General features: G+C 37.1%; 1 protein-coding gene across 11 annotated transcripts in view; it reads left to right on the top strand.

Moving 5' to 3' along the window:
• CASD1 (CAS1 domain containing 1) overlaps positions 1-23,274 on the top strand; it is a 92,093-nt gene that overhangs the window by 51,144 nt on the left and 17,675 nt on the right. For 3 of the 11 annotated variants that reach the window (XM_002818247.6, XM_054559473.2, XM_063726079.1), the window contains one exon: positions 846-2,367. The exons of the other annotated variants lie outside the window; for them this stretch is intronic. In XM_002818247.6, coding sequence (XP_002818293.4) covers positions 846-1,112 — 267 coding nt within the window. In that variant the 3' untranslated portion in view covers positions 1,113-2,367. Of the gene's footprint in view, positions 1-845; positions 2,368-23,274 lie in introns of those variants that run through there. 11 annotated transcript variants of the gene reach the window in all.

The raw sequence follows: 23,274 nt of genomic DNA, 5'->3' as shown, positions 1-23,274 counted from the left end.
AGAACTTTCAACAATACTGAAGTATTTTGGAATGTTTTTAAGCCTTATTTTTAAATGACTAGATATAGATTACTTGCAAAATATTATTTACGTTGTCTTGAGCTTTCAAGCACAACCAAGGTGCTGAGACCAAGAGAGAAAAATATTAAATCAGGTATATAAATGAAATCAAACTGAGGGGATTTTGATTTTTTGTTCATCTCCATAATTAAATATATTACTGGAATTCAGTTTATTGATGCATACCATAATAAAATTTACCCTTATTATGATTGGAAATTGTGGGAGAAAGTATAAACTCATTACATTTTGTGTAAGATACATAATATGAAATTATCTACAAAATCAGTTTGAACAGTAGGTTTTAAAATGTATTCTGAGTAGTCCAAGCTTATTATTTGAAATAGAATGTTTTAAAACAATTTATATTGTAATAATAACATTTATTTTAGAGTTTTTAGAGTATAAGACTTATTAAATTGTCTCTTAAAATAGGGAAAATAAATTCCTCTTTGAGTTCTTGAATAATTGTTGTATTATTTTCTTTGGTCTCATTTATAAGAGAGATTGTGTTAGCAGCTGGAGTTGTAAGGAGTAGACTGCAGTGGACTTTTCAGTTGTTCTATTATTTTCTTTGGTCTCATTTATAAGAGAGATTGTGTTAGCAGCTGGAGTTGTAAGGAGTAGACTGCAGTGGACTTTTCAGGGCCAGTAGTGAGACAGAATAAAATGGTTTCAGGAAAGCCTTCTAATGTTATTATGCAATCAAATGTTTAAATTAGGAAAAACTGTAATTTATTCATGGACCCTCTATAAATATCTGACTTGAATATTTTTTCTCCTAGCTATTTATTTGCCAGTATCACATATGGCTGGCAGCGGACACAAGGGGTATCTTGGTACTGATACCTGGAAACCCTGTGCTCAACATCATTGTCAGCACTTTCATATTTGTTTGTGTGGCACATGAAATTTCTCAGATCACTAATGATCTTGCACAGATTATTATTCCTAAAGATAACTCATCTCTCTTGAAAAGGTTGGCATGTATAGCTGCATTTTTTTGTGGACTCCTCATCTTATCATCCATTCAAGATAAATCAAAACATTAGGTTCCAAAAATTCTAAAAAACCTAAACTCTTCAGGCTACCTTTGTGTGTCTCTAGAAGAGAAAAGCATCTATCTGGAGATATAAATGTATATGTAAATATAAACGTTTGTGGCAAGAAGACAGTTCTGTGACATCTGTTGAATATGTGTGGTTGTATATATTGGAAATGTACATATCCAATGTGAAATACTAAAACAAACAAACAAAAAACCGGAATGCATTGTATAGGATTGCATGTGAAGTCTTTTCTACTGAATCTATATTTCCATTTGTAAGTGATTTTAAGTTAACATATGAAGGCAGGGAAATGATTACCTTTCCAGTAAAAAGTATAGATAATTTAATTAACTTAGTGACACCACTGAGTGTTTTGATGTAACTAAATTTGTGGTAATAAGACTGTCTGCACCTGTATTCATTGTGGAACTTCCTATTTCATTGGAAACTTTCTTACTCAAGAATGACGGCAGTATTGTTTTCTTATATGTGCAATGAAGTGGAATGATAAACAGTATGCCTTTAATTTATATGTGTTCTTGTTCTGATGTTACGTTTCCTGAAATGATTTTTCTTCCTAACTGTGGTTTTCAGGTATGCAAGCCTAAATCTTTGTACACTTTGTCTTACAGAATAGTTCAGAGGCTCCATGACAGGGTTTTGTCATTGTTGATGTTATTGTTGCTTCTTTTTATAAAAAAGCCAAAATTTTTTTTCCAATCCAAACGTTCACCTGTTTCCTTTCCTCAAGCTATACCAGTGTAATACCAGTTACTCTGTGGATCCACTTAATATGTTATCCCCACTAATTAATTTTCGTATATTATTTCCAATATTTGGAAAGCTCTTTATAGCCATTTAGTATTTCCTATTATCCACCTCCTATTTTAAATATTTATCAGTCTAAACTTGTGCAGTGTAGTAAACATGCAAGTTGTTATGATTGAGCTGTATTACCATAAGTAGAATTTTAAGTAAACTGGTGAATTTGGGCAATAAATATTTTTGCTTTTTGTTTGATTTTTTTTTACAAGCTGTTAGAGGTATACATTTATTTATCTGTTGTACAGATTTGATTATGATTTTAATGTTTGAAAGATTGCACTTGTTTGCTTTTACTATGTGTGGGGTAAAATATATTTTCTGTTCACAGTATATGAAAATATGGAGTAATTTAAACAGTAAATAAACATTCTGTGGATGCTTATTTTTGTATTGGCAAAGTATCAATTAAACTATATGTGTCCTTTTTCAAAAATGCTGGATCCATTAATGATTGGTTCAAATATCTAATTATTTCCTCAACTTAAATTTGCTTTTTAAATTGCTTAATATGTAGGAGTAGATTACCAAATGATAGTTGGATAAGGAATCATTTAGTTATCAGAGCTTCAGAGGGTCATCTGCTTTCCACCAAGGAAGTTTAAGCATTATGGTTCATTAGTGATTTTGCTTGAAGATTTTAAAAATGTAATTATTATTTATTTAGCACTGGATTTATGTGCTACTGATGTACCTCCATTAATAGAGGAATATTTCTCGGACAGAAATGTGTGTGCTTTCCTTTTCTCTCTTCTTTTGCCCTTACTTAATCTTTTGACATTTCCCAGATAGACAATTGTAATGATTCATTGCTCTGCCTCCTAGACTGCAGCCTTATAAGTAGAGAATAGTATAGTTATAAATCAAAAACTTCCAAGTACTGTGATCACATTATTCTTGTTCATGTAGCTTGCCAATGAGTAGAGTGCATTTTAATTTAGCTTGTAAGTTTTATCACCTGAAAAAGATTCTTCTTGATGAAACAATTGAAAAAGAAGGATGACCAGTCTCCCTGTGTATTTTTGGAGGCACTTATGTCTTCAGTAGTGATGCCCAAGTGAATATATGCTTTTCTCTCCTATTTGAACTGAAGCCTAAAACTTACCTGGTGAGCCCTGTTTCTTCATCACATGTTCTTATTTAATATAAAGCACTATTTTTTACATATAATTATATAATAATTTGTATAATTTAAAAATAATTTATTTGTAGTTAAAAATATATTTTATATTTGATTTTCTTAATTAGTCTTTTTTTTTTTTTCTTAATTAGTCTTAAAAGGTTATTGTGGAAGTTGCCACAATGATAGCACCTATATATATGGTAAATGTCTTAATATTTTATTTTCTGCATCAACTCAGATACTGACCAGTTGCATTACTCAATCATAACATTCTTTAGAATAAGATTTTTAACAGGATGTTTAGATATGCTAAAGTTGAGATAAAACCACAGAGGTTCTCTGAATTCAGATTTTCTGTAATAGAAATCACAGTCAGAAAATCTACCATCTGACTTTAAAAGGTACTTGCTTGACTGAATTCTACCTCAATCATTCCTCCTTTCCTTTGCCAAAACTTCCCATTTTTGTGGGTAGCCAATAGAAGCATTAAAAATTCAGCCCACCTAAATTAATAATGTTTTACAAGGATGTGGAACCCAGGTTTATTTATTATTCTATTCTTGAATGACTCTATACTAAAACCTTAAAAAGGGAATGCATCCTGGATATAGTCATTGATGCCATAAACTGGATGTGTTCTATGGCTTGCATTGCAGACAATTTAGTGTTTTGCATAATGAATTGGATGTACCACATGGGAGTCTGCTGTATAACAGGAGATTAGGTAGTATTGTACTTACAGATTTTTGGAACAGTTGAAAGAAATTCAATTCTTCACATCATTCAAGAGAAAAATTACCTTTTTAGCTTAATAGTGAAGACAGAAATAAAGATTGACAATTTTGGTTGGCAGTTCAATCCATCTTACCACTTTGAATATTTCTCTGCAAAGACATTCAAAAATGATTGCATACATTTATGACTTAATTTGTTCATTCTTAGAATAATTGTGATTTGGGGAAACTTATTTGGCAAGGTCTATTCTGGCTCATTTTCTTATACTAAAAATGGTTTCCAGAAAAGGAAGTGGTGGTCCAAACTATATTCCCAAAATTGTGGTGTTTGATGACTGATTTCCAGAATAGATTTCTGATTTTATTTAATGAATTAATTAATTTTTTGAGGGAGGGTATTACTCTGTCACCCAGGCTGGAGTGCAGTGGCATGATCTTGGCTTACTGCAACCTCTGCCTCCCGGGTTCAAGCAATTCTCCTGCCTCAGCCTCCTGAGTAGCTGGAATTACAGGTGGCTGCCACCATATCTGGCTAATTTTTGTATTTTTAGTAGAGTTGGGGTTTCACCATGTTGGCCAAGCTGGTCTCCAATTCCTGGCCTCAAGTGATCCACCTGCTCAGCCTCCCAAAGTGCTGGGATTACAGGCGTGAGCCACTGTGCCTGGCCTGATTTTCTGATTTTAAATCTTACAAAAATTTAATGGCACTGTTTGTTCTGCCTTTCCATATTAATAGTCATAGTAGAAACAAGGAGACACAAATGGAAGCTATTTAACTGGCATTCAATATGGCACCAGAACCTAAATATGACAATAGTGGAATAGCCAAATTCTGTATATATGTCTGTGTGTGTGTGTGCGTGTGTGTGTGTGTGTGTATATGTATGTGTGTGTGCGTGTGTATATATATGTATATATATGGAATAATTTCTTTTAAAATTATGCAAATATTTATGTTCAGAAGTAACCATTGTGAACAATTTGGGAGGAATATGAAATTGAATAAAATACGCTTTGTCTTTCAGGGATTCAGCAGTAAAATTGTCCTGAACATCTGACATTTTACATCTTAGTAAAAAAGATATTAAAATTGTTTTGCATTTGTTTTGTTTTGTTTTAAGAGGCAGTCTCGCTCTGTTGCCCAGGCTGGAGTGTAATGGCACAATCTCGGCTCACTGCATCCTCTGCCTCCCAGATTCAAGCAATTCTCCTCCCTCAGCTTCCCAAGTAGCTGGGATTACAGGTGTGCACCACCACGCCTGGCTAATTTTTATATTTTTAGTAGAGACAGGGTTTCACCATGTTGGCCAGGCTGTTGTCGAAATCCTGACCTCAGGTGATCCACCTTCCTCGGTCTCCCAAAGTGCTAGGATATAGGCATAAGCCACCATGCCCAGCCAAAAATGTATTAAAATTCTTATTTGGAATTCAAAGTAAAACTAAGAAAAATGTCATAATTAAATGTATTTTCCCTTTATTTTCAAATTAAAATATCTGCAATATTATACATGCCTATGTTATATTAAAAGCTTATACTATCATTCAGTAAAAATAAAGCTTGATTCTATATCTGGCAGTTTTGTTGGTTTGTTTTGTTGTTTTAATTCTTAGGCTTTGTCTTTCTCTTTTCTATCCATCCTTAGTACTTGATTTTTGACTGTAGCTCTTTCATAAGTAGGCTAGCATTTGTTTTGTTTTTAACAAGTCACAGGGTCAAAGTCCTGCTGATAGACGGAATGAATATGCCTTCCTTCATAAGACGAGACTAGACAGGTTTTTGAAGATAACTAATATTGGGAGTGGCATGATGTGTTTTTCTTAGGTTATTCAGGAGAAAATAGTGGCAGTTATTTCTGGTGTTGAGAGAAAACTAGAACTAAGAATTCAGCACTTTCTTTCCTTGACCCCTTCCATTTTATCCCCACCACTAGACCCTGTCACTGGGAGAGACAAAGTGTTGGAAAAACATTTAGTTGAAGTCTGAGGAATCCAGTACTTTCAAAGTACGTAATGCATAAGGCACATGGAACTGGAGCCCTTTCTCAGAGACTGCAAAATTTAAAATGGAAACTATAAAGAAGTAATACCTGGGCCAGAATATCCAGGAAAAGTTTTAGAGTAACAGGAGAAGTGGGATTTGTAAAGTTGTATATTTGGATATATTAAGTTACACTAATATCAGTGTGGAATGGATGCAAGAATATATAGATTAATGGATAGAATCAGAAGCATAAAAACAGATTTTATCGAAAGATATTAGAATAAGGTAATGGTTTGATTTCACATTACTGGGGAAAGGTAGAAATATTCTTTAAATAGCCCTGGGACTATTGCTTAATTGAGGGGTGAGAGCGATAAATTCCCATTCTTACTCTGTATACCAAAAGAAATATAAAATGATTAATAGGTTTAAAGACATGTAAAATAAACAGTAGAAAATGTAGGTGAACTTCTCATTCTTAGATGAGAAATGACCCGTTAAGGCTAAAAGGTAAAACCAGAATTGCTACATCTATTACATGAAAATTTAAAACTTCAGTATGCCCAAAAACATAATAGAAAAAATACAAGTGGGAACATTTTAGAACATTAATATTTGATAAAAATTTAATGTCCTGGTTCGTGACCAGCCTGGCCAATATGGCAAAACCCCATCTCTACTAAAAATACAAAAAATTAGCCAGGCGTGGTGGTGGGGGCCTGTAATTCCAGCTTCTTGGGAGGCTGAGGCAGGAGAATCGTTTGAACCCAGGAGGCAGAGGTTGCAATGAGCTGAGATCACGCTATTGCACTTCAGCCTGGGCAACAAGAGCGAAACTCCGCCTCAAAAAAAATTAATATCCTGGGTATATAGAGAGCTCTTATAGTTTAGAAACACCAAGCTGTTTTCCAAATTTCACTTGGTTCCTAATTCTACACAGAAGGTCACTTCATTCAGATACCGCAATGTTCATTAGATAAATAATTTAACTTGGAAGAACATCAGGAAACCACAGTACTCAAAGTTAGGCTTTCTATGGATGCTTTTTGGGAATTGTGGGGAGGGGAAAGATTTTTTAATGGCCACTGTTTAGTTATGCCTTCCTTAAACATTTTCCAGACTAAAATTAATTAAGACTAGGTTATATTGAGCAGAACTTTGGAACCTAAATGGCCCATCTGTCTGTGTGAGAGCACAGATTCAATTTTTTTTTTTTCCTAGAGAGAACCTCGGTCAAACTCTAGAGTATTCTCTCAGAAACTACTGATTATTAAACTCAAGTTTGCCTAAAAGATGTCACTCCTACACCAGCTTAATGTCCCATTAAGACTGTTTTTCCTAGAACCCTAGGGTGGCTGAACTCTAGTCATGAACCCTCAGCTAGCTAATATCTATCTTCTGTGAGTTTGACTGTGGTTAACAGTATTTATAAAGGAATGTTAGGGATTTGCTTTTTATCACTTGCTCAGATATTTTAGAATGTACCTGAGAATTAAGTCTGGCAAGCACCTAGTAAAGACCACCTGGACAGTAACTTCCTGACTTACCCCTAGAATTTCTCTTGAGTTTGAAGCCATTGGTTAGCATTGCAGGACATTCTATAAACAATTCTATGAAACTCATCATTGTGTCAACTGTAGGAAAGTTGATTACATCACACAATGGGCTCTTTTTGTGGAGTCTGAATTTATTTCATTCTGACCTTACTGTAATATTTGCACCTCTTCTAAACAGTTCATTTGCTACTATCTTAGGTACATTGTGAATTGGCTTTTTATGTTTGCCAATAAGAAGCAAGAGCTAAATTTGTGCTCCATCCAGAAAACAGGGCACTTTGGTATTATTTATATTAGTCTTATTCTTGATCCCTTTTCCTTCTCATATACTTCAGATGATGTTATTTGGCTATATTTTGCCTAGCCTTATAAGCCATCTTACATTCTTTTTTGAAATGAGGCAGTCTGGTAGTCCTAAGTGTTTCTTCAGACCACACCATTCAGGATGATCAAGAGTCATAGTATATACAAATAGTAGTAGTAATATTTTTGCCTCACTGGTTATGTTTGAAAATCCTAGTCTTCCAAGTCATTTATCTCCTCATTAGGGTCCCTGAGTTGCTCATGAAATGTCCCTATAACAAATGTTCACAGTTCTCTGCAATTCTCTTTATGAAAATAAGGCCGAAAGTTCTCCTTATCCTGTTCACTTCATGTGTTTCTTTTCAGCCAATACCGTTTCCTTTTTTTTTCTTTGAGATTACCAAAAATTCCAATGGTAGCTATGCCATTTCCTTCTCTAACTGCCAATTGTTTCCTCTTTTGAAATTGCTGCTCTGTGGACCAGATGTCAGGCTGCAAACTCAAGATGTTGGGACACACTTGCCCTTATGATGTAGCAGTAACCTCTTCTATGGATGCTTCTTACTGCCATGTCAACATGTTGCAGTCTGGGAGTGGTTTCATTTTAGGCCAGATGGTCTCCTACTGGGATGTAGTCTCAGCTGACCCCTTTTTCTTTTATGCCAGAGAATGCTGGAGGATTCAGGAAAATTCCTGTATTTTACAGCTTAGTTTTCCTGGCCCTTCAGAAAAATAAGAGACACTGAAACAACCTGATATGATGGTGCCTAGAAGGAGTAAGGTCTTCCTTATGCTCGACCCTATCTTACATACAAAGGCCTTTGTAGAAACAGCAGTATCACCTTTAGGGGGGCTCTGCTCTATGAATCTCCAATGATGTATGACAAAGTGAGTAGTGACCAAATTGCTGGAGAAGTGAGTAGCAAGAAGGAACATGGAACTTGAAGACGTTGAGTGGACCACACAAGAAAAGTGGTTATACTACCTCCCTCCTTACCCCCTTTTCCAAATATCCTAAACGGAGGCAATATTAAAGAGGCGTCTTCCATGCAAGGGTCAGAAAAGGCCTCTGTGGAGATAATAGTTAAGCTCTGGAAAACTCTTATACATAGCTAAGGAATTTGAGGAAGAACAATTTTTTGGTGGTTTGGCCAATTAGAGAATGAAGCCATAACTAATTACTTCCCGTTTTCAATTTTTTTCTTAAAATGCCTGCTTATTTTTTTTATCCTTGTGCAACTTAAGGGCTTGTCTTTTTCTTGGTAATTTAGAAGTATTCCTTGTATAATAAGGATGACAACTCTGTCTAATTTTGCAAACACTTTTCCCAGTTGCCACTTGTCTTCTGTTTTGACTGTTATTTCTTACATTTTTTGTTTTGTCAAATCCATACATTTTTCATTAATAGCACAGCCCTTTCTGATTTAGCCCCCCTCCCTCATGCCCCTGCTAAAAGCTGGCTACCATTTTTATCACTTGGTATATGTCCAGAGCAGTATATGGACATATACTTGGTATATGTCCTAAGTGTGGAATGTGTTGCCCCCAGAACCCAAAGAGCCTACTAGGCACTAGGAGCTTCTTTCTTTGCAGTAGGGAATACAAGATGCAGCAATGTGTTTTTTATTTTGATGGACATGTCTTGTCATAGCCCTGACTGCTGGACTCTTAAAAAGTGTACTTAAGTGGCAAGACTACTAATCTTTTAATGGCTTATTTCCCATACTCTAGAGTACGCATGTCTCACCAAGACCTCCAGTGTGATAACCAGTTTATGAGCATGATGTCCTCAACATAATCAACATAATATCCTATGGGATGTTTAGATAGTTAGATCTCTTCAGACTATTTTATGACACACAGCAAAAGAGTTACCATAGCGAAGAAGCAAATGAGTATTTTTGTCTCTTTCATGTGAATGCAGACAATTTCTGATTAGAATGGAAAGAACACATTCACTAAGCCAGTAGACATGTACCTGAGGCCTTACTACTCTGCTCTAGCAATGAAACGGTGTCTGGCACAACAGTTGTGGTCCAGGCTACTGCTTGGTTGAGCTTGTTGTAGTGTACTGATATTCCTCAAGAGCCATCTGGTTTCTGCAGGGCCAGACTAATGAATTAAAGTGATATGATAGGGACCACTATCCCTGCATTCTTTGGATCTTTAATGGTTGCACTAATACCTTCCATCACCCCTGGGATAAGAAATTGTAATTTACCATCTTTGGCAGTTGGGGAGGCAGTTTCAAAGTCTTCCACTTGGCCTTCATCCTCTATGATAGCTCTTGCCCCACAGACAAAGGACCCAATTGAGGCTAACTTCAATTTTCAAGTATGTAAATTCCAATTATACTTTCAGGAAATGACCACAGGGTCCTGGCTAAAGTAGTGGTAAATGGGGTGCATGGTCCAACAGGGTGGATCCATGGACATAGTGAACCTACTTTGGCCAGAACCCCATTTACTACTTAGTCTTTGCGTGCGCCCACTCTGAAGGCCATGAAAATACTTTGGGTCTCCATGTATCAATGTCAAATAGTTATCAAAACGGCTGGTTACTCTCCTTTTAACAGCAACAACCACATTAGTAAATGTCTATAAATCTCTATGAGGGAAGAACTGAAGAAAGCTTTGCAGTACTGTATATATTTGTTTTTGCATTGCAGGGTTCTTTCTCTTGGGAAATTGGCTAACTCTTTAGATAATGGGTTCCAGATCTGAACATAGTCTCAGATCTGGGAAATCAGCAAGGAATTGCAATGCTTTATTGGGCTACAGCTCTCAGCCTCCTGCTCCTCTATTCTTGCCTTCTGGTTGTATATGTTAAGTAACACAGTAATTCGCTGCCCATCTATTTTTCCCCTAGAGACACTATATTCTATTATCTATCTATACTACTCCTTGCCATTAAGACCCTTTGGCTACCCCCAAGACTCTAATGGTAAAGCAACTCTGACAATTATGTACCACTACCTGGCCTCTACTGTTTTGGGGCCTATCAACCCATTGTGAATAACAAGACTAGTTCTGTGTAAATAACAAGACTAGTTCTGTGTATATTCCCAACCCATGTTTAAGAGTCCCGGGCTTCACATAATGATCCTAAATTTAGCGTAATAGACCTGCCTTGGCTGAGCATTTAAACACTTCTGGTGCTCTGTAACCCTAGTTATTAAATCCTGAACTTACCACCCACTGAAGGTATAATTCCTCTTTGTAAGCGTCCTAAAAGGTCCTGTGGCTGTAAAACTTAGCTTATGCCTGTTAACTGCCTTCAGCTTCTCATCCTCCCTCTACAGGACAGTCATACAACTGAGCGATAACCCATTGACTTAACTGTCCCTGTAGGTGCTGTTCCTCCCAAAACCTTCAAATGCCTCAATTGTCACATTAGTAAGGGTGCTTCCCTCCACCAGGACATTTTCCCAGGTCACCACTAATGGAAATTTCAGCAATTAAGCTCTCCCCTATCCCAAGGACTTCATGATTCACATTCTGCTTAATAAGGGCTTCTCGTTGCCTGCCGAGCATGAGTGAGCCAGTCTCCTAACCTCATCTTACCATATACATTCTCAGACCGTTCCAGGTACCAGCTGTGTCACTTTGGGTTCCCTAGAAGCAGACAGAATCATATGTGCAATACATTTGCTAAGGAAAATACTTGTGAAGGATAAAGGGGAAAGGTACCAGGGGTAGTCAGAGAATTGGGTAAGAAGAGCTTCAGAATGCAATGCAGCTTCAAGAAAGTCTTGGCTAGGATGATGGGAAGCTCCAAAACCAAGATTACCAATGGAAGTGTCAATCATTGAGTGGGGATGAGCTGGCTCTAGTACCGCTTCCATGCCCAGTCATTGGCTGGGATCAGCAGCCCAGAGAGAGCCAGGACTTCCTCACAATAGGTTTTTTGAAGGGAGAGCTGAGCAGCATATTTTCATGTCAGCCACAAAGAATGAGGTGAGAATTTATAGTTAATAACAAATAAATGCAGAAATTTACAATTAAATTCATGGGCTTCATCAAAACACCAGAAATAAAACTGGGAATAGAATCATATGTATATGAAAATTCTTAGTACAGTGTACATAGAATTTTAAGTAAGCAAGGAAAGGAGGGAAACAAAATATAATTTAATTTTTATCTAATTTCTGATAAAGAATAGCTCAAGCATATAAACAAAAGAAAGCAAAATGAATGTGATTATAATACTTATAAAAAAGAAATATTTCTTAGTCAAATGCTGCAAACAAAATTAAGAGTCAAATTGAAAAAAAAAAAAACTTGACAAATAGACCACTTCTAACATCCTTACATAAAGAACTCTTACAATTTTTTTTTAAACACAGGTTTTCTCCAACTTATGGCTGTTTTATAGTTTATGATTCCACATAGTACTTTAATTCCATTACTTTGGTCTCCATTACATAAATAGTTTAGCCTGGAGGGTGCATCAGGAAGCAACACTGCTTAAAGTTAGGCATTCTAGTGGAAGCTTTATTGACTTTTCTCTCTTTTTTTCAAATGTGCCATAGTGGGCTTTTGGTTACACTTTCCTTAAACATTTAACAGAGTAAAATTATTGAGTCTGTGCTATATGGAGCAGAAATCTGGGCCCTCAATTGACCATTTGTTTGTGATTAAGAGCAAATTCAGTTTCTTCCTGAGGAGAACCTTAGCCAGGTCTTAACTACCCCTCGGCTCATCATGGTTTGGCAGTATGATGGCTTTTCTGGTTAGGCTTTTTAGCATGCAGAAATATTTCTCCTAACCCTGGTGGATCCTCTAGCAGTTTATACTTGAACTTGTACTCTCAATCATCCAAACAGAATAGCTATACTGCAGATATTTACCAGGGGTGTTATACACTTTCACATTTATTCTGCTAACTGTGATGTTTAGTCTTACTGCTTCCATCCTTTTTTTTTTTTTTAATCTTTCTGTTACAGATTTATTTCCTATTGGAACCAAGTCTGTGAGTTCACACCCACATGCCAGATTTTGCTTCATGATTGTCAGAGGCTAGTACTCATCCATCTTGTTTTATATGTATTTTTTGTTGACTGTTCTTTATTATAGTGATTTATTTTTCTCTTTTCTAACATGTTGAAATGGCCTAGTTTTTATTTTCTATTGATTTGAGCCTCCTATACCCTGCTTCTGTCATACCAGTGGTTACCTTATCTTTCTTCAGAATTCTAATATTATCTGAGTAGGGCCATGTAAAAGAAAGACATTATTAAAACAAAAATGAAAATTGCCATGAGCCCATTTTTTGCCTCATGAAGCATGTGTACACTTCATTTTTGGCAAGGTACTAGCTTGAAAATACCAGTGCAGTAAGGGGATTTCAGAAAGAAGACACCAGAGAGTTTGTAAGCCCCTCTCTCTCAACATTCTGGTCATCTTTAAAATACCAGGAAAGCTATGTGGAGAGAACTGAAATAGGAATGTCTACTATTGCCAGCCTATGCCTGCTAGCTTCTTTTTTCAAGGGCAAGGTCCTTTATTATTTCCTTGTTATGTATGTATTTTTGAATAGGGAATATATTTAGATGGTTCAAAAATAAACTATTAAGGGCAGATAGTGAAAAGTTTTATTTTTCCTCTACAATTCCTCATCTGCCTAGTTCCCATGACTACTACTCCCCAACTACACATAACCAGTCTTACTAGCTTTTTATGTATTCTTACAGAGTTCCTTTATACATTATAAGGAAATGGAAATATATATTCCTTTAACATTTATCCTAAATTAACTTATAAAGTTCATGTGATTCCAACATGAATATTAATAGGCTTTTAAAGAAATAAGCTAATTCTGAATTATATTTGGAAAAATAAGAATTGCAAGAAAACCTCTGATTTAAAAGAAGAGCAGTATGGGAGGGTACTTTCACCAGAAATAAAAACGTATTATTTTATAACATTGTATGACATAATATAATAGAAAGCCTCTCTAATTAAAACTGTGTGGAGCTGATGCATGAATAGCTAGTGATACAGAGTAAAAAGTACATAAATCGTACCATACATGTCTATGAATTTAGTATATGCTATAGGTAGTAACTCAAGTCAGTTACAAAAAAGATGGATTGTTTAATAAATAATACTGGCAAGAAGGTTGTCATTTTAAACAAAATTAAGTTGGATCCCTACCACACATCATAAAAGTATAGAAAAAATACAAATGATATCCTGTATTACTTTGGAATGATAAAGTATTCTTTATTCAAAAACTATTTAACATCCAGAAGTCATAAAAGATTGACAAAATCTGCTATATTAGACAAAAATTTTTTGCAAAGCAAAAACAAGTAAATCCAAAGATAGACTGAGAAAAGGCATTTGTATCTTATATTATAGACAAAAGGCTAATCTCCCCAAAATATAAAGACTTCCTGGCGTTGATGATAAAAGAACAAACGACAGGTAAGTGAAGTGGGTGCTATAGTCTGAATGTGTATGAATTAATATGTTGAAACCTAATCACCAATGTGATGGTATTTGGAGATGGGGCCTTTGGGAGATGATTAGGTCACGAGGGCAAACCCTCATGAATGGAATTATTGCCCTTATAAAAGAAGCCCCAGGGAGTTTCCTTGCCTCTTCCACCATGTGTGGACACAGAAAATGACTATCTAGGAATCAGGAAATGGACCCTTTCCAGACATCAACTCTACCAGCACTTTGATCTTGTACTTCCTAGCCTTCCATACTGTGAGAAATAAATTTCTGTTGTTCATAAGCTACCCAGTCTCTGGTATATATTATAGTAGCAGCCCAAATGGACTAAGACAGAGGGGAAGCAGTATAAGCAGACTGTTCACATAAAGGGAAATATTAATGCCTTTGAAATATATAACAAGATACAAGTTGATAAGACACTGTGTTGAGTGAAGGTTACGGCAGGACAGCACAGATGCATTGCTGTGGGAATATAAATTCCTAGGGTCCCTATGGAGGGCAGTCTAGATATACATATTACAAAATGCATATACCACATCTGGTAACTTATACTCATATTGGTGGAAAAGGGTATATAAATAAGGTCATTCACTGCAGTATTACTTGTAATTGATTGTACAATTGATAATTGTAATTGGAACTAACATCATCAATAGAGGAATAGTGGATTGATGATGTGGTAACCATACTACATAACACCATGTAGTGGTAACAAAGAATGGTGAGATTATGTATTTATAGGGAAAAATCCCAAGGAATATTGCTAAGTGAAAAAAAAATTTCAGAAATCTGAGTGTATTTTGTTTTTAAGAAGACAGGGTCTGACTCTGTCACGCAGGCTGGAGAGCAGTGGTGCAATTTTGGCTCACTGCAGCCTCAACCCCCTGGGCTCAAGTAATCTTCCTGTCTCAGCCTCCCAAGTAGTTTGGCACCTCTATGCTTGGCTAGTTTTTAAATTTTTTGTATAGATAGGAGTCTATCTATGTTGTCCAGACTGGTCTCAAACTCCAGGCCTCAAGTGGTCCTCCCACCTCACCCTCCCAAAGTACTAGGATTACAGGTGTGAGCCACCACACCAGGCATGAAGTGTGTCTCTCGTAGACAGCATATAGTTGGATCATTAAAAAAAACTCCATTCTACCACTGTCTGACTTTTTTTTCTTTTTTGAGATGGAGTATTATTCTGTCGCCCAGGCTGGACTGCAGTGGTATGATCTTGGCTCACTGCAAGCTCTGCCTCCTGGGTTCACGCTATTCTCCTGCCTCAGCCTCCCGAGTAGCTGGGACTACAGGTGCCCACCACCATGCCCAGCTAATTTTTTGTATTTTTAGTAGAGACAGGGTTTCACCATGTTAGACAGGATGGTCTTGATGTCCTGACCTTGTGATCCGCCTGCCTCAGCCTCCCAAAGTGCTGGGATTACAGGCATGAGCCACCGCACCTGGCCCAATCTCTGACTTTTCATTGCAAAGTTTAATCCATTTAAAATCACAAGGATTTACTTCTGCCATTTTATTAATTATTTTCTGCCTGTCTTATTATTTTTTTGTCCCGTTTCCTCCACTACTGCCTCTTTTCATGTTTAGTTGATTTTTCTGTAGTGAAAGGTTTTGATTCCCTTCTCGCTTCTTTTTGTGTACCTTCTATAATTATTTTCTTTGTTATTACTATGGGACTCATATTTAACATCCTAAATTTGAATTGCTAACTGCAATAGCATACAAAATCTCTGCTTCTATACAACTGTATCCCCTTTTATGTTATTGATGTCACAAACTACATTTTTATGCATTGTGTGTCCAATAATATAGATTTATGTTTTACAAATTTGTCTTTTTTTGAAGAGGGGGACAGAGTCTCTCTCTGTCACCCAGGCTGGAGCGCAGTGGCGTGATCTTGGCTCACTGCAACATCCACCTCCCGGGTTCAAGTGTTCTCCTGCCTCAGCTTCCTGAGTAGCTGGGACTACAGATGTGCACCACCATGCCCAGTTAATTTTTCTATTTTTACTGGAGACGGGGTTTCACCATGTTGGCCAGGCTGATCTCCAACTCCAGACCTCAGGCGATCCAACCACCTTGGCCTCCCAAAGTGCTGGGATTACAGGAATGAGTCACCATGTCCAGCCCCCATGTCTTTTAAATCATGTAGAAAATAAAAAGTGGAGATATAAAGCAAAATTACAATAGTATCAGCTTTTTTATTTGCTGATGTATTTAACTTTACTGGAGATCTTTATTTCTTTGTATGGCTTCGAGTTACTGTTGAGTGTCCTTTACCCTGAAGTACTACCTTGAGTATTTCTTGTAAGACAGGTCTATTGGTAAGAGAATGCTTCAGCTTTTCTTTATCTGGAAATGTCTTAAATTCTCCTTTTTTTTTTTTTTTTTTTTGAGACGGAGTCTCACTGTGTCACTAAGGCTGGAAAGCAATAGTGCAATCACAGCTCACTGCAGTCTTGACCTCCCAGGCTTAAGTGATCCTCCCACCGCAGCCTCCCAAGTAGCTGGTGCCACAGGCCCAGGCCACCATGCCTGGCTAATTGTTTAATTTTTGTAGAGACAAGGTCTCCCTATGTAGCCCAGGCTGATCTTGAACTCCTGGGCTCAAGCAGTCCTCCTGCTTCAGCCTCCCAAAGTACTGGGATTACAGGCATGAGCCACCATGTCCAGTCACACACTTCCCACCCCCATTTTTGAAGGACAATTTTGCCAGACATAGAATAATTAGTTGACAGGTTCCCCACTGCCCCCACCCCTGCAGGATGTAATAATTATGAGGAGCTTGATCCAGAAAACCTAAACTGCCTTGAACTTATTTTTAGTAGAAATTTGGATTTTAAGGGTGCTGCCAGTGAGGGCTCAAAAGAAAATAAGAAATGGTATTTGAACCTGCGTGAATGGAGGTTCTTGTCATGTAGTGGTAGAAAGCTTAGGGAAATTGTTTCCTGGAAACAGAACTCACAAATGATAAACTTAGATACATAGTTAAGGAAATTTCCAAGCAAGGTATTGAAGATATGCCTGGTTTGCTTACAGTAAAAAGTGAGAGAAAGGAGACAAAAAGTAACCAAGACTGGATGACTTAAAATTCCAGCTTCTCTGTGTGGCAAAATAAGCCTAGAATCAGAAATGGCTGCCAAAAGTGTGGCACAAAAAGATGGTCGAGTGTATGACTGTACAACCTTTTACTAAAACCTCAAAAAAAAGGTGGTCAGAAGATGAAGTTGTGTAAATGACACTTGCAAGAGATTAAGGTTGTGCTTACAGATCTTCCCAAACTAGGGGGCTTCTAGGAAACAGAAAAGTGGTGTCCCTCAGCAGGAGGCCAAAATAGAGAAGGAATTCTCTCAAAAACATCTGGGATTGTGGCTTTTGTCTAGTGAAGTTAATATCCATGAAATCCATGGGATGCCCTTAACGTTTTTTCTTTCATTTTGACCTTGGAGAATCTGATGATTATGTCTCTTGGGGTTGATCTTCTCCTGGAGTATTTTACTGAGACTCTCTAGATTTCCTAAATGTGAATGAGATTACAGGCATGAGCCACCATGCCTGGCTAATAATTTAGTTTATTTTTCTGATATCATATTCCAGCTTTCTTTTGGTCAACATTTTCCTGGAATATCTTTTCTTCTGTAATTTCACTTTCAACTTATTTGAGTCTCTGAATCTCAGTTGTGTCTCTTGAAGACAACATATAGTTGGATTATGTTTTTTTTTTGTTGGCTTGGCTTGGTTGGTGGTGGTATATAGGAATGCTAGTGGTTTTTGTACATTGATCATTTCTCTAATGATCAGTGATATTGAACTTTTCTTCATATGCTTGGCCACATGTATGTATTCTTTTGAAAAGTGTCAATTTATGTCCTTTGCCCACTTTTTAATGGGGTTGTTTGTTTTTCTCTTGTAAATTTGTTTAAGTTCCTTATTGATGCTGGATATTAGACCTTTGTTAGATGCATAGTTTGCAAGTGTTTTCTCCCATTCTGTAGGTTGTCTGTTCACTTTGTTGATAGTTTCTTTTGCTGTGCAGAAGCTCTTTAAGTTTAATTAGATCCCATTTGTCAATTTTTTGCTTTTGTTTTGATTGCTTTTGGTGTGTCATGAAATCTTTGCCCATTCCTATGCCCAGGATGGTATTGCCTAGGTTGTCTTTCAGGGTTTTTATAATTTGGGGTTTTATATTTAAGCCTTTAGTCCATCTTGAGTTGATTTTTTATATGGTGTAAGGAAGGAGACAAATTCCAATCTTCTGCATATGGCTAGACAGTTATCCTAGCACCATTTATTGAATAGGGAGTCTTTTCCCCATTGCATGTTTTGTCAGCTTTGTTGAAGATCAGATGGTCATAGGGGTGCAGCCTTATATCCTCTATTCTGTTCCGTTGGTGTATGTTCCTGTTTTTGTACCAGCACCATGCTGTTTTGGTTACCGTAGCACTGTAGTATAGTTTGAGGCATCAGGTAACACAGTGCCTCCAGCACTGTTCTTTGTGCTTAGGACTGCTTTGGCTATTCAGGCTCTTTTTTGGTTCCATATGAATTTTAAAATAGTTTTTTTCCTAGTTCTATGAAGAGTGTCATTGGTAGTTTGATGGGAATAGCATTGAATCTGTAAATTCCGTTGGGTAGTATGCCCATTTTAATAATATCGATCCTTCCCATCCATGAGCATGGGAAGTTTTTCCATTTGTTTGTGTCTTCTCTGATTTCTTTGAGCAGTGTTTTATAATTCTCATTGTAGAGATCTTTCACCTCCCTGATTAGCCGTATCTTAGGTATTTTATCCTTTTTCTGGCAATTGTGAATGGAATTGCCTTTCTGATTTGGCTCCTGGCTTGGCTGTTGTTGGTGTATAGGAATGCTAGTGATTTTTGTACATTGATTTTGTATCCTGAAACTTTGCTGTAGTTGCTTATTAGTGAAAGGAGCTTTTGGGCTGAGACTATGGGGTTTTTCAGGATGTAGAATCATGTTTGTCTGCAAACAGAATAGTTTGATTTCCACTTTTCCTGTTTGGATGCCCTTTATTTCTTTCTCTTGCTTGGTTGTTCTGGCTAGGACTTCCAGTACTATGTTGAATAGGAGTGATGAGAGAGGGAATTCTTGTCTTGTACTGATTTTTAAGGAGAATGCTTTCAGCTTTTGCCCATTCAGTATAATGTTGGCTGTGGGTTTGTCATAGATGGCTCTCATTATTTTGAAGTATGTTCCTTCAATACCTAGTTTATTGGGAGTTTTTAATATGAAGTGGTGTTGAATTTTATTGAAAGCCTTTTCTGCATCTATTGAGATGACCATATGGTTTTTGTCTGTACTTTTGTTTATGTGATTAATAACATTTATTGATTTGTGTATGTTGAACCAACTTTGAATCCCAGGATGAAACCTACTTGATTGTGGTGGATTAGCTTTTTGATGTGCTGCTGGATTCACTTTGCGAGTATTTTGTTGAGGATTTTTGCATCAATATTCATCAAGGATATTGGCCTGAAGTTTTCTTTTTTGTTTTGTGTCTCTGACAGGTTTTGGTATCAGGATTATGCTGGCCTCATAGAATGAGTTGAGGAGGAGTCCCACTTCCTTAATTTTTTGGAATAATTTCTATAGGAATGATACCAGCTCTTCTCTGTACATCTGGTAGAATTTGGCTGTGAATCCATCAGGTCCAGGGCTTTTTTTGGTTGGTAGGCTACTTATTACTGATTCAGTTTTGGAGCTTGTTATTAGTCTGTTCAGGGAATCAATTTCTTCCTGATTCAGTCTTGGGAGGATATATGTGTCCAAGAATTTATCCATCTCTTCTACATTTTCTAGTTGGTGTGCATAGAGGTATTCATAGTAGTTTCTGATGGTTATTTTTATTTCTTTGTGGTCAGTGGTAACATTCCCATCATCTCATTTCTGATTGTTTTATTTGGATCTTCTCTCTTTTCTCCTTTATTAGTCCAGCTAGCAGCCATCTATCTTAATGATTTAAAAAAAAAAAAAGAAAAATTCCTGGGCCGGGCGTGGTGGCTCATGCTTGTAATCCCAGGACTTTGGGAGGCTGAGGCGGGCAGATCATGAGGTCAGGAGATCAAGACCATCCTGGCTAACACGGTGAAACCCCGCCTCTACTAAAAGTACAAAAAATTAGCCAGGCGTGGCTGCGGGCGCCTGTAGTCCCAGCTACTCAGGAGGCTGAGGCAGGAGAATGGCATGAACCCAGGAGGCAGAGCTTGCAGTGAGCCAAAATCATGCCACTGCACTCCAGCCTGGGTGACAGAGGGAGACTCCATCTCAAAACAAACAAAACAAACAAACACCCCAATTCCTGGATTTGTTGATCTTTTGAATGGTTTTTCATGTCTCAGTCTCCTTCAGTTTGGCTCTAATTTTGGTTATTTCTTGCCTTCTGCTAGCTTTGGGGTTGATTTGTTCTTGCATCTTGAATTCTTTCAGTTGTCATGTTAAGTTGTTAATTTGAGATCTTCCCAACTTTTTGATATGGGCATTTAATGCTATGAATTTCCCTCTTAACACTGCCTTAACTGTGTCCCAGAGATTCTGGTATGTTTTATCTTTGTTTTAATTATTTTCAAAGAATTTCTTGATTTCTGCCTTAATTTCATTATTTACCCAAAAGTCATTAAGAAGCATGTTGTTTAATTTCCATGTAATTGCATGGTTTTGAGTGATTCTATTAGTCTTAGCATCTGTTTCTTTGTGCTCTGGTCCCAGAGAGTGTTTGGTATGATTTCCATTCTTTTGCATTTGCTGAGGATTGTTGTATGTTCAATTATATGGTCAATTTTAGAGTATGTGCCATGTGGTGATGAGAATGCATACTCTGTTTTTTTTGGGTGGAGAGTTCTGTAGAGGTCCATCAGATCCATTTGGTCCAATGTTGAGTTCATGTCCTGAATATCCTTGTTAATTTTCTGCCTCAGTGATCTGTCTAATACTGTCAGTAGGACTCCCTTTAATATTTCTGGTAGGGCAGGCTTTCTAGCATTTCTTTAGTTTGTGTTTATCTGGGAATGTCTTAAATTCTTCTTCAGTTTTTCAAAATAAGTTTGCTGGATATAAAATCTTTGGTTGATGATTTTTTCTCCCAAGGACTTTGAATATGTCATCCCACTGCCTTCTTGCCTACATGGTTTCTGATGAGAAATCCACTGTTAATTTTGTTGAGGAGCCCTCGCACACATTGAATTACATTTTTCTTGCTGCTTTCAAGAGTCTTTCTTTGTCTTTGTCTTTCAATAGTTTGATCATGATGTGTCTAAATGTGGATCTCTGAGTTTGTCCTGCTTGAAGTTCATTGGAGCTCTTGAATGTGTAATGTTTTTCATCAAAGTTTTGGAAGTTTTGGCCATTGTTTCTTGACGTATTCTTCCTGTCTGTCTCTTGCTCTCTCTCTCTTCTCCTTCTGAGATTCCCATTATGCATATGATGATATGCTTATGGAGTAAGACAGGTCTCTCAAGCTCTATTTATTTACTTTCATTCTTTTTTCGTTTTATTCCTTAGACTGGATAACCTCGGTTGTCCCATATTCAAGTTTGCTGATTCTTTCTGCTGCCTGCTCAAATCTGCTGTTAAATCTTTGGGCAGGAGGATTGGGTTGCCCAAATCTTACACATTTCAAAGAAATGTTTATCTTCAGGCCTGGCCATTGGCTGGCCCCTGGAAGGTAGCCTCTGAGCCCTTGGAATATTCTTCCTGATAGGAGTTTCTGTATGCCCAAAGCCCTGAACCATGCTGTATTTACGGTATTTATTGTAAACACCTGTTTTTGTATGATTAAGCCTTTGGGCTACACTGTACCAGTTTGACTGGATAAGTTTATCCTAGAAAAGTGATTTATGATGAATGCCTGGTTTTGCTCTGTGGTGAAGACTGGATGGAGTCTGAGTAGCTGAGGTCATTCATATGGGCACTGCATGCCTACGTGACTGACCCCCAACAAAAACTCTTGATACCAAGGCTTAGGTGAGCTTTCCTAGCAACACTTCACATGTGTAGTCACACATTTCTGCTGGAACAATTAAGGACATCCCTATGTGACTCCACTGGGAGGGGATACTTGGAAGTTTGAACTTGATTTCTCCTGGACTTAATCCATGTAACTCCTCCCTCTGTCAACTGTGATATATCCTTTTGCTGTAATAAACTGTAACCATGAATATGGCAGTGTCTGAGTTCTGTGAGTCTTTCAGGTGAATCGTTGAACCTGAGTATGGCATTGAAAATTCCCAATACAACCCCCGTTGTGAAGTTTTCATCTCAGTTATTTTCCTGTTTATTTCAGAATTTCTGTTTCTTATAATTTATATCTTTTTATTGATATTCTCTATTTGTTGGGATATTAGTCTCATACTTGCATTTAGTTCTTTAGACACAGTTTCCTTTAGTTCTCTAGATATATTTAAAATAACTGATTTAAAGTACTTGCCTAGTAGGTCCAACTTCTATGTTTCCTGGGCAGTTTCTATTCATTGATTTATTTCCTATGTATGGACTGTGCTTTCTTGATTCTTTGCACATTTATATGTGGTTTTGTGTGTTTTTGAAAACTGGATCTTTTAAATAATATGGTGATCCTGGAAATCAGATGATCCTCCCCACTTCTGCTCCCCAAAGCGTTGTTCTGTGACTTTTGTAAACTAATCCTATAAAGTCCATATTCTTTGTCATGTGTAGCCACTGAAGTCTCTGCTTAGTTATCTTAGTGGTCAGCTAATAATTAAACAGATATTTTCTTACATGCCTTTGTGAAGGAGTTCTGTGTGAATGTTGGGGAATGCTTTAAAAACTGAGACAGGCAGTTGATAGCTCTGTGTTAGCATTTACTATCTGATTGCACAGAGACTCAGGGTTATCCCAAGGTGAGAGCATAGGGCCTTCTTAGGTGTTTTCTGAGCAGTCACACAGCCCTACACATTCATGTGTAGATTCCAGAAAGATAATGAAACTTTTCAAAGCCTCTATGGAAATCTCATTCCCTAAGCTTTTCCTGATAAGCTCTTTGGTTAGTCGTTTGTCCCAGTTGTTATCCACAATTTTAGGCAGCTGGAAAGTTTATAAATTGCCTGTGTTTTCAAAAATACCCCAGGGAAAATGTTTTTATACTGGGAGAGCTCTGAGTCAGGTCAAATAAAGACAACTTTGCAAGTGGGTCATCAAGGGAACTA

This window comes from Pongo abelii, chromosome 6, assembly GCF_028885655.2.
Source record: "Pongo abelii isolate AG06213 chromosome 6, NHGRI_mPonAbe1-v2.0_pri, whole genome shotgun sequence".
Classification (NCBI taxonomy): Eukaryota; Metazoa; Chordata; class Mammalia; order Primates; family Hominidae; genus Pongo; species Pongo abelii.
The sequence above is the reverse complement of the archived record's forward strand: the minus strand, read 5'-3'. Positions and strand labels throughout refer to the sequence as shown.